At 38.9% G+C, this 17,159-nt stretch overlaps 1 protein-coding gene across 2 annotated transcripts in view; it reads right to left on the bottom strand.

Moving 5' to 3' along the window:
- Nucleotides 1-3,637, bottom strand: part of actn1 (actinin, alpha 1) — a 103,187-nt gene extending 99,550 nt beyond the window's left edge. The window contains exon 1 of one of the 2 annotated variants that reach the window (XM_041812578.1): nt 3,211-3,637. In XM_041812578.1, the coding sequence (XP_041668512.1) occupies nt 3,211-3,309 (99 nt within the window). In that variant the 5' untranslated portion in view covers nt 3,310-3,637. The remainder of the gene's footprint in view (nt 1-3,210) is intronic. The other variant, XM_041812579.1, reaches the window with a different exon arrangement.
- Nucleotides 3,638-17,159: the final 13,522 nt, after the last annotated feature.

The raw sequence follows: 17,159 nt of genomic DNA, 5'->3' as shown, positions 1-17,159 counted from the left end.
CCAAAACAAACAAGTTCCCCTAATGCGCAGAGTCCACGCATAAAACCCACAAACTGACACCTAAATGACACGCAATAATGCTGTTACCCCCCCCTTTTCACACACACACGAACACACACTCCATCCATGTGCTTGTTAAGCATGCCCTAATCCACATGGCATCATAAACCAGATGACAGGAGGGGCCGCTCCATATGCAGCCAAGCGCATGGCTGACATCTGTTGCGCTGCAAAGGTGGGCGCCCTGTCCAGTTTTTAATTGTTTCCCTTAAACCCCCACCTCCTTATTTTCTATCCTCCCCCTCCTGCACCAAAGATAATCGTTAGGCCTCCTGCTTGTAGGAGAACCCATAACAGGGTGTCAACAAGTGCAAGAGGAGGGTTTGGAAGCAGAATCAGGCTCATGGTAAAAGGCACAGGTGATTTAACAAAAAGATAGAAGATTAATAATTAACCTGCTCCATGTAGGGCGGGGCAACATTTCCAGTTTTCATGATTTAACAGTATATTTTCAGAGGGGATATAAGGCAAGACAGTATTGTCTATAATAACATGAAACACAAAAGTAATAGGTGTTTTTTTTTTTTAATTTAGGAGCTTTTAAGCAACAATTAAACATTGCAACAAAAATAGAAGTTCTCAACACGCAAGTTTGTGCAATTTATTGTTTTTTTTACTGTCGGAAATTGCAGGCAGACTCCTCAGTTTCATTGCACGACTCAATTATTACATTTGGAAAAAAGGTGGAACTGGAAGGGGCCAAGGGAAGCCCCGCCTCTTGTCAATCTGACCCACTTTTCCTAATATTGTCTTCATTTTTGGGCAATTTAGACAACTCTCTCACTTTTGAAAACATGAATAAATATGTCAGCACCATTTGGGAAAGTGTGTCAAAATGGCAAAGAGCAAAGAATTCCCTCGTTCCTGGCCTGATCCAACATCTTTTCCAAAAGTTGCCAACATATCTGTGCTACTGAGACAGGGCTCTTTTTCCCATGTGGTTGAAAATATGAATTAATTTGTTGTCAATATTTGGAAAATTTGGCCAAAATGGCAAGGAGCAAAGGATTCCCTTGTTCCTAGCGAGATCCACCACCTTTTCCAAAAGTTGCCAACATATTTGTGCAACTAAGATAGGGCTCTTTTCCCCTTTTGGTTGAAAATATGAATATGTTGTCAATATTTGGGAAAGTGGACATAAATGGTAAGGGCCAAAGGATTCCATTGTTCCCAGCCAGATCCACAAACATTTCCAAAAGTTGCCAACATATTTGTGCAACTAAGATAGGGCTCTTTTTCCCTTTGGCCCTTTTGGTTGAAAATATGAATGAATATGTTGGCAACATTTGGTTAAGTGGTTGGGGCCAGAGTGACACAAGGGTTTTCCTCTTTATGAATGTTTCAGAACACTTGGGGTGGAACTAGTGCAGAGCAAGGGTTTCTTTCATTCCTAGCCAGTTCCAACAACTTTCAAGTGTTGCCAACGTATTTGTGCAACTTTGAAATTGCTGTCTATCCATTTTGGTTCAAAACATGCATGAATATGTTGGTAACTTTGGGAAAAGTCAGCGTAACTAGTAAGGACACGAATTTCCCTTACTCCTGGTCATTTCTACCCACTTTTCAAGTGTTGCAAACGTATTTGTGCAATTTTGAAAGTGCTGTCCACCCATTTTGGTTCAAAACATGCATGAATATGTTGGTAACTTTGGGAAAAGTCAGCATAACTAGTAAGGACAAGAATGTCCTTCATTCCTGGTCATTTCTACCCACTTTTCAAGTGTTGTCAACGTATTTGTGCAACTTTGAAAGTGCTGTCCACCCATTTTGGTTCAAAACATGTATAAATATGTTGGTAACTTTGGGAAAAGTCAGCGTAACTAGTAAGGACAAGAATTTCCCTTACTCCTGGTCATTTCTACCCACTTTTCAAGTGTTGCCAACGTATCTGTGCAACTTTGAAAGTGCTGTCTATCCATTTTGGCTAAAACATGTATGAATATGTTGGTAACTTTGGGAAAAGTCAGCGTAACTAGTAAGGAGCAAGAATTTTCCTCATTCCTTGCCATTTCTACCCATTTTTCAAGTGTTGCCAACATATTAGTGCAACTTTGAAAGTGCTGTCTATCCATTTTGGCTAAAACATGTATGAATATGTTGGTAACTTTGGGAAAAGTCAGCGTAACTAGTAAGGACAAGAATTTCCCTTACTCCTGGTCATTTCTACCCACTTTTCAAGTGTTGCCAACATATTAGTGCAACTTTGAAAGTGCTGTCTATCCATTTTGGTTAAAAACATGCATGAATATGTTGGTAACTTTGGGAAAAGTCAGTGTAACTAGTAAGGAGCAAGAATTTCCCTCATTCTTTGCCATTTCTACCCACCTTTCAAGTGTTGCCAATATATTTGTGCAACTTTGAAAGTGCTGTCTATCCATTTTGGTTAAAAACATGTATGAAGATTTTGATAACTTTGGGAAAAGTCAGCATAACTAGTAAGGACAAGAATTTCCTTCACTTCTTGTCCTTTCTACCCACCTTTCAAGTGTTGCTAACATATTTGCGCAACTTTAATAGTGTTGTCTGTCCTTTGTTGTTCAAAATTCAATGTAATATATTTGCAATAGCTTGAAAAATGTGTGGAACTAGTGAGAGGTGAGAGTTTCCTTGGTTCCTGGCCAGTTCCTCACTTTTTCTAAGTGTTGCCAACATCTTTATGCAACTTAATTGGTAATCTCTTCCTCTTTTGGTTTAAAATATGAATGAAATCATTTAGATTTGTACTTTTGATACCACTGATCATTTAAAAAAATGAAGATTTCATCATTTTGAAACAAATTGTTGTTAGGAGTTCTGACAACCTTGATAGAGGAAAATGTTGCCAATTCCATTGCACAGTTGTTGATCATAATAAAAATGGGTGTCTATGACTTCTGCTTTTGTTGCTGTGTTATTTAACAGGCTGTAATATTGTTGGATTTTTACTAGGGACCATATTAAAGTTCATAATCCTGCCATCTGTTTCCCTAAAGAAAGAAATATCGACCTAAAGTCTAGTTTTTGCTGCATGTTGCCCAGCCCTATTTCCCAGTATGTTCCACTTGCCGATCAATCTGCCTCCAAACTCGTTCCCGGTAAAGTGACATAAGTCAGCTTTATTATCCGCACTTCCGCACCTTTACTCGGGAGGTAAGAGGAAGTCAGTCTCACCTTTCTCTGCTGCTTCTCCCAGGCTGGGTCCAAGAGCAGATCCCGATCCCAGTCATCCTCTTGCTGCATGTAATCAGCATCTCCGTCATACTGATCCATATTGTGACTCTATAAGGCTTTATTTGGGTAAATCCTAAAGGAAACGCACTCGCAGGTCCCTCGGTCCTCGGCGAGGTGATGTTTTACAGCAGCTCAGTCTGCTCTCTCTCCGCCACGCATTCAAGACTGTGTGTGGATGAAATTAACGGTCCACCCCCAGCTTCTCTCTCTCTCTTTCTTCCTCTCAGCCTCTCTCTCTCTCTTTTCCCCTCCAACTCTGCCTCTTTTCTCTCTATCTGCTCGAGTTTTTGCCCGGCAGGAGCTCTCAGCGGTAGGCAGGCGGGCAGGCAAGCAGTAGGCAGGTCCAGTGTCGAGGAGCGACAGACGCAAAAACTTTGCTTCAGACAAATTGAATCGATAACCGACCGACGATTCTGATTGGATGGCCTCAGGGAAGGCTACCCGCCTCCTCGAAGCGGATTGGTTGACGCGGCTGTCAACAAGGGGGCTTAGGTTGATCCAAATATGTGACTGACTGACTGCTCAGAGGAGACTTTAGGCTAATTAGCATAAAACAAGAGTAACGCGTTTGTTTATTCGGTAAAACTAAAGCTTCTAAACCAGAAAGTCATCAACAAGTTTAAAGTGTTGTATAGCATAACTTATCAGAGCGGTTTTATTAAAATAAAAAGGTTTAAGCTCTGCTTAAAGATGGAGTTAGCATAATTGTTGTATGTATTGTAGTTCATTGTCATGTTGTGGAGAGTAGCTAGCGCTCAGGAGACAACAAGAAAGTCCAGAAAATAACTTTTACTTTCCATCACAGAGGACACACATCCATTTTACTGTTGGAAAATAAGAACTTCAGTAATTCTGTAGCACCTGTAGGCTCAGGTATTTAAATTCAATGCTGCCTCAGGAGAAAATGTAGCTTAATTAAAGCTCCTGTGTAAAGTTTTTAGCTAGCTTCAGAACAGACTTCAAAATAAGCCTTGTGTCTCTTTATGAGTAACAAGTGCACCACAGACCTTCACTGACACATTTTTATTTTCTGAAGTAAATTTAATACCTAAAATCCTGGCAGTGGGCAGGGTAGGTGTCAAACAAAGTGGTTAACAATATACTGCAGAAACAGACTTGTTTTTACAATTCAACACGTTATTTAGACATAAAGTGGAAAAAAATCCCCTATTATTAGCTATACTGTTTATCTAATGTGTTTATTTATTTACCTGTGTTTTCTTTGTTTATTGACAAAGTTATAGGAGACATCAACACATTAATAATTCACCTGTGTTTATATAAATATATAAAGTGTTGTGCATTGATTTTAAGTATGTTTAGGCCAAATATTGAGGCAAAAGTAAGGTAGGTAATGCAAGTAAGCCACCTGAGGGCACTATTGGGCAGGAAGGAAGATTGACACAACTCTGGTTGTGCTCTGGATGTCCTTGCATACTACCAAGGGCGGGAAAATAATCTGTTGAAAAAACAGTAACACCTTTAGGGTGATGTAAGGGGTAAATGTGGTGAGTAAGCATGGCCTAGGGCATTGGCTCCCAACCTGAGGGTGCCAAAGATCTTGGGGGGGGGGTCTGGTCTGAGGCTCCAAAATTAGATTTGCAAATATAAACTAAAACCAACCAAATGTTGCCAACATATTTGTTCAACTTTGTGCAGCAATGTTCTTTCTCTCTATTTTTGTTAGAAAGTATGAATGAACACGTTCGGAACATTTGGAAAATCAGGTTAAACTGGAGAGAAGCAAGGGATTCCCTTACTCTTGGTCATATCCATCCATTTTTTTTCAAAAGTTGCCAACATAGTTGTGCAACTCAAACAGTCATCTTTTTCCCTTTTTGTTAAAAGTAAAAATGAAGATGCTGGCAACATTTGGAAAATTGTGTCAAACTGGCGAGAAGCATGGGATTTCCTTGTTCCTAGTGACATCCTCCCATTTTTCCAAAAGTTGCCAACATATTTGTGCAACCAAGATGGTCATCTCCATCTCCCTTTTGGTTAAAAATATGACAAAATATGTTTGCCGTGTCAGGAAAAGTTGATGTAATCCACAAGGAACTAGTGAAACTCTGGCTCCATGTTAGTTTGACCTACTTTCCCAAATGTTGCCAACATATTTTTGCAACTAAGATAGTTATTGCTCTCCATTTTGGTTGAAAATATGACAAAATATGTTTGCCGTGTTAGGAAAAGTTAAAGGACCTGACAAGGAACTAGTGAAACCCTGGCTCCATGTTAGTTTGACCTACTTTCCAAACGTTGTCAACATGTTTGTGAAACTTTGTGCAGCAATGATCCTTTTCTCTCTTTTTGTTAGAAAGTATGAATGAAAACATTGGAAACATTTGGAAAAGTGGATTAAACTGGCAAGAGACAAAGGATTCCCTCGTTCTTGTTTGGATGTACCCATTTTTCCAAAAGTTGCCAACATATTTGTGTAACTAAGATAGTCATCTCTTTCCCTTTTTTTGTTAAAAGCAAAAATGAAGATGCTGGCAATATTGGGAAAGTCAGGTCAAACTGGCAAGAAGCAAGGAATTCTCTTACTCTTGGTCATATCCAGCCATCTTTTTCAAAAGTTGCCAACATATTTGTGCAACTAAGATAGTCATCTCCATCTCCCTTTTGGTCAAAAATATGACAAAATATGTTTGCCGTGTCAGGAAAAGTTGATGTAATCCACAAGGAACTAGTGAAACCCTGGCTCCATGTTAGTTTGACCTACTTTCCCAAATGTTGCCAACATATTTGTGCAACTAAGATAGTTATTGCTCTCCCTTTTGGTTAAAAATAAGACAAAATATGTTTGCAATGTTAGGAAAAGTTAAACGAGCCGACAAGGAACTAGTGAAACCCTGGCTCCATGTTAGTTTGACCTACTTTCCCAAACGTTGCCAACATATTTGTGCAACTTTGTGCAGCAATGTTCTTTCTCTCTCTTTTTGTTAGAAAGTATGAATGAAAACATCAGAAACATTTGGAAAAGTGGATTAAACTGGCCAGAGACAAAGGATTCCCTTGTTTTGGTTTGGATGTACCCATTTTTTCCAAAAGTTGCCACATATTTGTGCAACTAAGACAGTCATCTCTTTCCTTTTTTTTGTTAAAAATTTAAAAAAAAAAAAAAAAAAAAAAAAAAGATGCTTACAACATTTGGAAAGTCAGGTCAGACTAGCGAAAAGAAAGGATTGCCTTGTTCCTGGTGATATCCTCCCATTTTTCCAAAAGTTACCAACATATTTGTGCAACTAAGATAGTTATTGCTCTCCCTTTGGGTTAGAAATATGACAAAATATGTTTGCAATTTTAGGAAAAGTTGATGTAACTGACAAGGAACTAGTCAAACCCTGGCTCCTTGTTAGTTTGGCCTACTTTTCCAAATGTTGCCAACATATTTGTGCAACTTTGTGCAGCAATGTTTTTTCTCTTTTTTTTTTTGTTGTTAGAAAGTAAAAATGAAGATGCTTGCAACATTTGGAAAATCGGGTCAAACTGGCGAGAAGCAAGGATTTTCTTGTTCCTGGTGATATCCTCTCATTTTTCAAAAAGTTACCAACATATTTGTGCAACTAAGATAGTTATTGCTCTCCCTTTTGGTTAAAAATAAGACAAAATATGTTTGCAATGTTAGGAAAAGTGAATGTAACTGACAAAGAACTAGTGAAACCCTGGCTCCTTGTAAGTTTGGCCTACTTTTCCAAATGTTGCCAACATATTTGTGCAACTTTGTGCAGCAATGATCTTTCTCTCTTCTTTGTTAGAAAGTATGAATGAAAACATTGGAAACATTTGGACAAGTGGATTAAACTGGCCAGAGACAAAGGATTCCCTCGTTCTTGTTTGGATGTACCCATTTTTCCAAAAGTTGCCAACATATTTCTGCAACTCAGAAAATGTTCTCTCACCCTTTTCGTTAATCGTCTCCTCGTCCCTCTCATACAAACCTGTCTCTGACTCAGGTGTACTTCTGGTGCTTTTCAGAACTATCAATCATTAAGAAAAAAAAGATGGTCATAATTTCAAACCTGTTGTTTTAGAAAAGCAACAAAAGTATCAAAAATATTGATAACCTAGGCTCCAACTCCTCCAGCTGAAGCATCAGAATGCTGTTTCAAGTATCAGAATGTGCAAAGAAAAACTGAATACAGCTCTGAAATGGAGCTTTTTACTCAACCAGGATTTTTAGTTTGGTATTTTATGGTCATTTTGAATAAAAGATAAGTCGGCTCCATCTCCTGCTGTTTATTTCTCTATAAAAAGGCCATTATTGTGCTCTTAAGTCCTCTGAACTACTCAGTGAGCAGTGTTTGCTCTACACTTGAGACTTCCAGTCATTCAGAAAAGAAAGGTGAGTCATGACGCAGCTCCTGTAAACATGTGAACTGAAGGCCAGGTCTGTCTGCCATGTAAGGTAAACTCCCTCTCTCCCTCTCTCTCTCTCTCTCTCTCTCTCTCTCTGTGTCACACTCACACATATTCAAACACACAGCAGAGAGGAAAGATGCCAACATGGGGTAGCCCTGACAGTCAGGAGAAAGTGGAGCGCTCTTCCATATATGGACAAACTTCCAAGGGTGAAATGTTTGGGAAAGTGATGTCACGGAGCGGGAGCAGGCGGTTTACTGGGAGCAGGAGGAAGCAGACTTCTGTTCAGAGCAGCAGCAGCAGCAGCAGCAGACCGGCGGTGATAAAAGCCAATGATAGGCCCAAACCAAAAGTAGCTGACTGCAGCTCGTTAGTAATGCAGGCTGGAGTGAGCCAGGGGGATAATTACACACTTTCCCATTAGCTAATTAACCTACAGCCATTTGAAAAACAAAATGACTAATTACATTTACATTTAAATTACACAATTCACAAAACTGTGGCCTAAAAGAGGAAATGGTTGGCTAATTAATAACACCATTTCATTATTGTGTCTTCAAATGGCTATATAAATGATTTAATTAGCTTAAACAGATTTGCAGAATTAGTTGGAAAAGTCATGCAACCTGCTGTGCAGTGGTGCTTTAGCATGATGCTAGTGTAAAATGCTAACATTCCGGTGTTCAGCCAAGGATGTAATCGACTCATGAAAAAATATTTACCAATATACGAGTTCACCAAATGATTTATCAGGATTTTCTAATAATTTATGGAGATAAGACAAATACCGTTTATCTGCTGCGTGGTTTTCTTACCTTGCAAAAGCTGATAGATATGTCAGACTGTCATCCAGCAAATCTATCTTGCAAAGCTCCAGTCGACAACATTTGTGCCAAACTTAAAACAGCCCACAGCGTCATTTGAAAAGAACAAAGGCAGTAGCGCTCGGCAGGGTTTGGTTGTACTGTGGCCTGTTAGCAATGGCTGCCACCGGAGTAAGCTTGGATGTAGCTATAGCGGCAATCTTATCAGAGCTGGAATGCATTTATTGACTAAATAAAGAGCAAAGAGGCACAATGGAAACTTTTCAAGACAGGAGAGATGTTTTAAATCTTCTGCTGACCTGTTTCGGCACAAGTTTGGAACATTATGGGTGGGGTTTAGTTGTACTCTAAAGGCCCATTTATGGTCAACGTTAAAGTGGGGGTATTTTGCCTTTTTTCAAGGCTTTACACCATCTCTCTGATACCCACGTAGTAGCTTCACATGGTTTACAGCTCAAAAAACTCCTCATGTTTCTCACACTGGCGTCCTAAAAACCCTTATTATATTATTATTATACTCCGTCTGAAACACTTCGTTTTCGCTGCTGCCTCTTTTAATTTGCATACGTGGAGTATGGACACCCAACATTGTGACTTTATATTTATGTTTTAAAAATCAGAAAAGTATAATACCCCATCTTTAAATATGAATCCGGATACAGACAGAGCCTTCTGTTCGTGCTCCGCGTTCATTTCGTCCGTATTTCTGCACGTTTCCATAAAGCTTACGGATACAAACGGAGCAGTGCCACCGGAAACCGTGGGAGCAGTGTTGCTGTCACTACCAGATGCGTAGCTCTAGTCAGACACGAAGAAGAAAAAGCAATGGCGGAACTTTTTGAGGAAAAGTTGTGCGAGTTGGTTAGAAACGCTGCCTCTGTTTTTGTCTTTTATGCAAGAGATACATATCAATACTCCTCCACAGTCGCCATGTTTGTTTTTGAGTTTGTTGTTGTCATAAACTTTTGACTCTGGGCTGCCCCCCCCCCGGTGGATGTATTGGTTAACATCCATGCCAACGTAAAGGACGCATGGAAGTATGTGAGCAGTGACGGTAACATCGTTTGAAAAGGACGTATACATTTTTTGTCCGTAAAGGGAATATAAATGGGTCTTAAGCTGGTGTAAACAAGAGCTACCGCCATGGTAGCAGTCAAAGGTGACTAAAGCAGTTATCCTCAATGCCCATTCAAGCTGCCCTGTGCAGTTAAATGCCACTTATTTCCCATTTTGCCACTCTTTGATGCTTTTTGCCCATTCAAGTCACTTTACACTCATTTTTTTGCCACTTTGGGACATTTTTTGCCACAGTTGACTCATCTTTTGGTCTCTTCCCACCCATTTTTGCCACTTTCTGTCCTTTTTTGCCATTTTTATCTCAGTGATTGCCACTTTTAGCCCATATTTTTGACACTTCTATCCTGCTTTTGGCAATTTTTTGTCCATTTTTGCCTTTTTTACAATTTCTTGCCTATTTAGGCTGCCTTTTGCATTTACATGCCACTTCTTGCCCATTATTTCCACCTTTATTCCGAGTTTTGCCTATTTCAGTCTTTTTTCACTCATTTTTTGCCACTTTGGGATAATTCATGCCACCGTTGACTCATTTTTTGGTCACTTCCCACCCATTTTTGCCACTTTCTGCCCTTTTTTGCCATTTTCATCTCAGTGTTTGCCACATTTACCCATTTTTCCACCCCTTTTTTCAGATTTATGCCCATTTAAGTCACTTTTCACCAATTTTTTTGCCACATTTTTGCCACTTTTGCCACCGTTAACTCATTTTTTGGTCATTTCCTACCCATCCCATTTTTGCCCTGTTCTGACCTTTAATACCACTTTTTCTCCCAGTGTTTGCTGCTATTTGACCATATTTCCTAAATGCCACTTTTCACCACTTAGATTGTGGCTTTTGAAAATGCAAACAATTTGGCTCTTTGGTTGAGCAGGGTTGAGTAACACTGCCCTAAATAAATCAGTCAACAGAGTGAAACCCACACAAAACAGAGTAAAATACAATACTGGGCGCTGCAAGTAAATTTAATGTAACCATAGTAAAAATGTTGCTCACAAATGAGGAAATTATGTTTCAAAAATACATTAAAATGCAGAGATATTTATAAAAAAGACTCAACATATGTTGCTTGTCTCGCCGGTGTAAAAATCCCTAGCTACGCCCCTGGATACTACACGCCTGCACACACTGTAATCGTGGTTAAACAGGCATTTATCCTCTCTTTTTGCATGTCATTTGCTCTTATTTCTGGGGTTTTTCTCCTTTGAATGCAGCCAGTGTGCAGCCTTAAAGATTAAGATAGGTCGAAGCAACAGAGCTGAGCAACAGGAGCTGTAATTGGCCGAGTGACAAAAGAAGCTCTCCCCCACCACGCTGCAAATGATAGCTTATTAAACGCATCAATTAACCCATTCTAATTAAGCAGTGAAATGTGTATAATTATTCTGCTGGCACACTCCAGCCTGCAGCATTTAATCTGAGCAGACTGGAGGAGTTCAGCCTCGGTCCGGCTCCTTGACGTCAACAAAATACTATTCAGCAGAATCCCAGAACCCGCACTGTGATGTGGAGGCCTGTTTTCTGAAGCACGCAGGTCATGTGAAGAGCCGGTGCGGTCTGCTCTCTGGCATTTTCCCAAGGTATTCCAGTCATGTTGGGAGGGGAATTCTTACACAGCCATCCTTCCTGTTAAAGCTGAACCATGTATGGGATACTGCCGAACAACCATGATAATCCTATTGAGTTGTACATGTGTTTGGGTTTGCGGTGGAACAACTTGAGCCAAAACACCATCTGGGACCAAAGAGAGCACACTGTAGGCACAGGATAAAGAATGTCAGGGCTCCATCTAAAGGAAGAGCTTTCTCTTTTAGAAATAAGGCAGCAGCAGCAGCAGCAGGGGGAGGGCTGGATTTGGCTCAATGCTGGAGCCAAAGACACCAAGCTGAGGATGTGTGGGACTTCAGGAATATTTGACCTCATTAAAACTCCAACCTACATCAGAAACAGTGCAGATTAATCCTGTGACTGTTAGTCTAATCACCTGTATTTCCAGTATGAGGTCCAACTCCTGCTCTGGCAAAAAAAAACTATGATGCATTTCACTCCAGCAAGCCATGACTTGCTCAGGAGAGTTTGCAGGTGCAACCATGTCCTGGCTGTAGAAATGGAAGTAACTTAACCCGGGCAAAAGGCTGATGTTACGGCATCAATGTGACATAAAACATGAAAAATGTCCCTGTGGTGTTCAGAGGAAGATCTAAAGACACTTTACAAAGATGGCAGGTCTGGACCGTACTCTTTGATTTATTATTTATGGAGCCACAGCATGAATTCACCCTGAGATCAGCACTCAGCAACTTTTAGCAAAGTTACAGTGGCGAGGACAGACTTCCCTTTAGCAGGCAGAAACCTGGAGCTGAACCAGACTCATGTTGACCAGCTGTTTGCCAAAACTACACCTCCATCCAAAACATGCACAATAGTCAAACTTGTTCACAGGTAAGGAAGCGCAGCCACCGGGGTGTTGGGGAATGGTTTGCACAGTCTGCAAGGCTGCAGACTCTACTCAAAAAAGCAGAAGATGAAAGTATAAAAGAAGAGGGAGATGCAGGAAGAAAGAAGAGGAACATATATATGTTCAAAAATGTCAAATTATGAGCTAAAATTAAAATAATTACTTACAAAGTTTTAAAAAATATGACAAATTTAAAATTGTGGGTCTAAAATGTCAAAATATGATATAAGTTAAAAAAATATGAATCTGAAATGTCAAAATATGAGAAAAATTAAAATCATGAGTTAAAAGGCAAAATATGGGATTAAAAAGCCATAGTTAGGGGTTGAAAATTTCAAAATAAGAGCTAAAATTCTAAATAATTTCTTAAAAAGTAAAAAAAAAAAAAAAAATTAAAATGTCAAAATTGTGGGTCTAAAATGTCAAAATTTGATGTAATAAGTAAAAAATTATGAATTTAAAATGTCAAAATATGAGGAAAAATTAAAATCATGAGTTTATAAGTCAAAATATTGGATTAAAAAGCCAAAGTTACAGGTTGAACATGTCAAAATATGAGCTAAAATGTCAAAATATGTTGTAAAACGTAAAAATTATTAAGAGTCAAAATGTGGGATTAAAAAGCCAAAGTTAGGGGTTGATAATGTCAAAATATGACACGAAATTTTAAATAATGACTTAAAAGGTTTAAAAATATGACTTACAATTAAAATTGTGTCTAAAATGTAAAAATATTATATAAAAAGTAAAAATTATGAATTCAAAATGTCAAAATATGAGGAAAAAATGAAATAATGAGTTTAAAAGTCAAAATATGGGGTTATAAAGCCAAAGTCAGGGTTCAGAAATGTCAAAATATGATACAAAATATAAAATCATGAGTGGAAAACGTAAGAATATGACTTAAAATTTAAAATTGTGTTTAAAAAATAAAAATATGACACATAAAGTCCAAATTATGAGTTAAAAAGGTCAAAGTTTGAAATTAAAAATCTAAATCAGAAGTGTGAGTCATGATCTTCAGATGCAAAACTGAAAAAATGAAATTAACACAAACTAATTTCTTTCCTCACATTCTTGACTTTTTATTTATTTTTTCTTACTTTTTCAGAATTTTATAGCTCAACAAGAAAATTTTAAATAATCAAGGTTAAGTTTACATTTTTATACTGGGGTAAATCTGCAGACCTCATACTGGTGGGCCAGGTAGACTATAAATATGAGATTATCTTGCGGGCCGGATATAACTGTTCCACGGACCGGATTTGGCCCCCCAGCTTAGAGTTTGACACCCCTGCCTTAAATAACCCTGATTCTGATCGGGAGGGAGAAACAGCTCAAAGTGAGCCCTGAACACCACCTGTTCATTTGAAAAGCAAGAAGAAAGCAAAAGTAAAGCCGTCCCTTAGAGGAATCAGCAGCTTAACCTTGTTGAAGTGAGATTCCCTTCATTCTCTGATACAGAGCATTCGTCTGAACCTTCCTTTCTCTGGTTGAAGTCTTCTGAGGCTGCTGTGGCTGAGTGTGACCTTTGAATGAGGGTGTTTCTGTAAAAGAGCACACAGGCAGTGAACCTTCCCTGAATAAATAAAGATAAAACCGTCTATTGTTAGCCTGTAATGGGTTCTTTCTCTCCTGGTGCTTTCAGCCGGGATAATTACACTAAAAGTGGAGAAACTTAATTTCTTCCTGGGAGCTTGTTGATCATTTCTCCTTATAAATTTTGAATGATGCTCCAGCTGTAAAAGTGAAGTGTCAGCTGTTATAAGACTCAGCATTTAAAGGCTGTGATGAATCATTTAAGGCCCACAGCACAGCAGGCACACTCCAGCCAGAGTGTACACAAGCTTCAAGTATCCCCGTTTGAAAACTCGTCTCAGGGGAAGCATGGGGGTTAAATGACGGGTGTCTACTTCCTGAAGATAAGCCACCACCACACACTGAAGTTTGAAGAAGCAGAGGAAATTATTTCGAGGCCAAACAGCTCGATAACCCTCCGTGACACACGTCTGCCTGCCCTCAGATTGCCGCCTGCTCCAGAAGCTGCTGTTTTCTTTTGAAGTCTGCCCATGAAAGCGTTGGTATGCCCTCCGCTTGGTCTGGCAGGTGAACGTCGTCATTCAGGCTGCAGACAGAAGACAACTGGTAGTTTTTCTTTTCCCCAGACGGAGATGACTTCATGTGTTTCATGGTCATGATCATGACATGGTGGGTGAATCCTTGTGGGTGTGGCGGGAGTAACAGCTGTCCATTTATGGTTGTTTTTCACACTGCTGTTGGTTTTTTAAGATGAGTGAACAAAAGGGGAAATGTGACTCCCTATGTGACTTCATGTACTTGTTAGTAAGGCTGAAAGCAAGATTGCATTCCCTCCTTGAAGTTGTCTTGGAGGTGACTGGGGTGGGTGGGTCACTCAGATGTCCCTTCAGACAAACGCTCAGATATTACCTTCTGCTATCAAATACACTAGATCAGTGGTTTTCAAACTTTTATCGCCCAAGGCACACCTAAGGTCAAGCCAAAATCTCAAGGCACACCACATTCATATCAATACAAAATAGACTTTTTAAATAATTTAACAGTCAAGGTGGCCCATAAGGGGGGATAAAGGGGAGAGGTTTCTGAGGCCCAGACAACTGAGGGGGGCAAAAGTGGGCAAAAATTGGTAAAATCTGATGGAAAAAACATGGCAAAATTGGAAAAAAAGTGGCAAGACAAAGTCAAAAATGGGTAAAAATTGGCCTAAGGTGCCTAAAAATAGATTAAAAGTGGCAAAAACATGTTGAAAGTGTCAAAAAGGTGGCAAAAATGGGTTGAAAGTGGCCAAAACTGGTTAAATGTTTTAAAATGGTGGTAAATTGGGTTAGAAGTGATTCAAAAAATGGCCAGAAAAGTGGCCAAATAAATGCAAAGTGGGTGAAAATTGGCAAGAAGGTGTTTTAAGGCCAAAATATAACTTGAAATTTTAAACTGGGAACCTAAAAGGTCAAAATATGAGATAAAAAGTCAAAATTATTCATTGCAAAGGTCAAAATATGAGATTAAAAAGTTAATTATAAATTAAAAAAAGCCAAAATATTAGACAAAAGTCAAAATAATAAATTGACAAAGTCAAAATATGAGATTAAAAAAACAAAATAATAAATTGAAAAAGGCTCAATATTAGCTAAAAGTCCAAATAATAAATGTTAAAGGCAAAAATATAACATGAAATTTAAAACGGTGAACCTTAAAGGTAAAAATGAGATAAAAAGTCAAAATTATAAATTGCAAAGGTCAAAATATGAGATATAAAGTCAATTATAAATAGATTAAGCCAAAATATTAGACAAAAGTCAAAATTATTAATAAAGTCAAAATATGAGATAAAAAATCAAAATTATAAATTGTAAAAGGCTCAATATTAGCTAAAAGTCCAAATAATAATGTAAAAGGTCACAACATGGGACAGAAAGTCAGAATAATAAATATTTAAAGCTCAAAACATAAGATAAAAGTCCAGATAACATATAGAAGTCATAATCATGCTATGCAAAATTGAAAATATGAAATGAAAACACAAAGGAATTTCCCACATTTCTTTGTATCTAATTATTTTTACTCTTTATATTTTTCACATTTTATGACTTAAGGATATTTGACATCATCAGGGTTAAGTTTACATTGTTAAACTGAAGGAAATCTGCAGACCTCATATTTTAGGGTCCATTATAATAAGAATCTGATATGATCTTGCAGGCCGGGTGTTACTGTACCACGGGCTGAATTTGGCCCCCGGGCCTTGAGTTTGAAACCCTTGTGCTAGGCTATCAGCACCCCAATGTGATTAAATTTCTACCACTCTTTCCCCGCCTTTTCTTCTAACAACGCTCTCTAAATGTCTGGTCACTGAGGACATCTGCAGTTGCTCACCAGTGCTGAGTTGCTGTTCTATTTTGTCCTTCATAATGCTCCAGTTGACAACAGGTTTGGACTGCATACAGGCCAGTCTAGGCCCCGCCCTCTTTCACTGTGAAGCCATGCTGTTGTGACTCGTGCAGATTGTGGCTTGGCGTTGTGTTGCTGCAACCATCAGGAATGTCCCTGAAAAAATGAGATATGGATGAAGGCTGCTCCAAAACCTTTATGGACCTCTCAGTCTTAATGCTGCATTCACGGATGTGCTAGTGACCCATGCCATGGGCACCAATACACCCGCACACCATCACAGATGCTGGCTTTTGAACTTTGCAGTGACAAATGTCTGGATGAGTTGCAGGCAGGGGCCCTGGGGCCACATGCAGCCCCCAAGTCAATCTAAAATACCAATAAACTACAAGCAGTAAAGTTATAAACTACAGTATAGAACTGCTGAACTGCTCTTTGTATACTATGCCATAGCACAGTGGTTTTCAAACTTTTTGTCGCCAAAGGCACACCTAAGGTTAAGCCAGAATCCCATGGCACACTATATTTAAATCGATACAAAGTAGACTTTTTAAATAATGTTACAGTCAAGGTGGCCTATGAGGAGAAAAAAGGGTAGAGCTTTCTGGGGGCAAGCCAACTGGGGGTCATAGAGATGTGGCAAAACAAAGTCAGAAATGGGTGAAAATTGGTGAAAAAAAAAAAAAAAAAAGTGGCCAAACAACAGGTAAAAATTGGCAAAAACTTCTTGAAAGTGTCAAAAAGGTGGTAAAATTGGTTGAAAGTGACAAAGAAGGGCTGAATTGGGCAAAAAAGTGAACAAAGAAAAAAGTGGCTGAGAATTGGCAAAAAGGTGGCAAAATAGATCACAAGTGCAGAAAAGTGGCAAAAAGGGTTTAAGTTGCAATAAGGTGGTAAAAAGGGTTGAAGGGATTAAGGAGTAAAGAGAAAAAAAAAGTTTGCCAAAATAGATAAAACATTTTTTTTAAAAAGTGGCAAAAATGGGTCAAAAGTGGTAAAAAGAAATGGCAAAAATGTAAAAAAAAGCATCAAAATGATTTAAGCTATCTAAAGAACCAATCAAATTAATCCAAAATTAGCCTGCCATGCTTTTTAGACTTGAGAACCACTGCTATTGCATACTATAAACCTACCTTGGCAATGCAATCCATGGATCCTCTAACTGTGAAGCTGAGATCGGCTGCAGACTTGGACTCACGCATGGGGCGATGGGTTCACTGCGCAAGACAGTGTGGCGTTC

Source organism: Cheilinus undulatus, linkage group 18 (genome assembly GCF_018320785.1).
Source record: "Cheilinus undulatus linkage group 18, ASM1832078v1, whole genome shotgun sequence".
In the NCBI taxonomy this organism is placed as follows: domain Eukaryota; kingdom Metazoa; phylum Chordata; class Actinopteri; order Labriformes; family Labridae; genus Cheilinus; species Cheilinus undulatus.
This window is presented reverse-complemented; position numbering and strand designations above follow the sequence as displayed.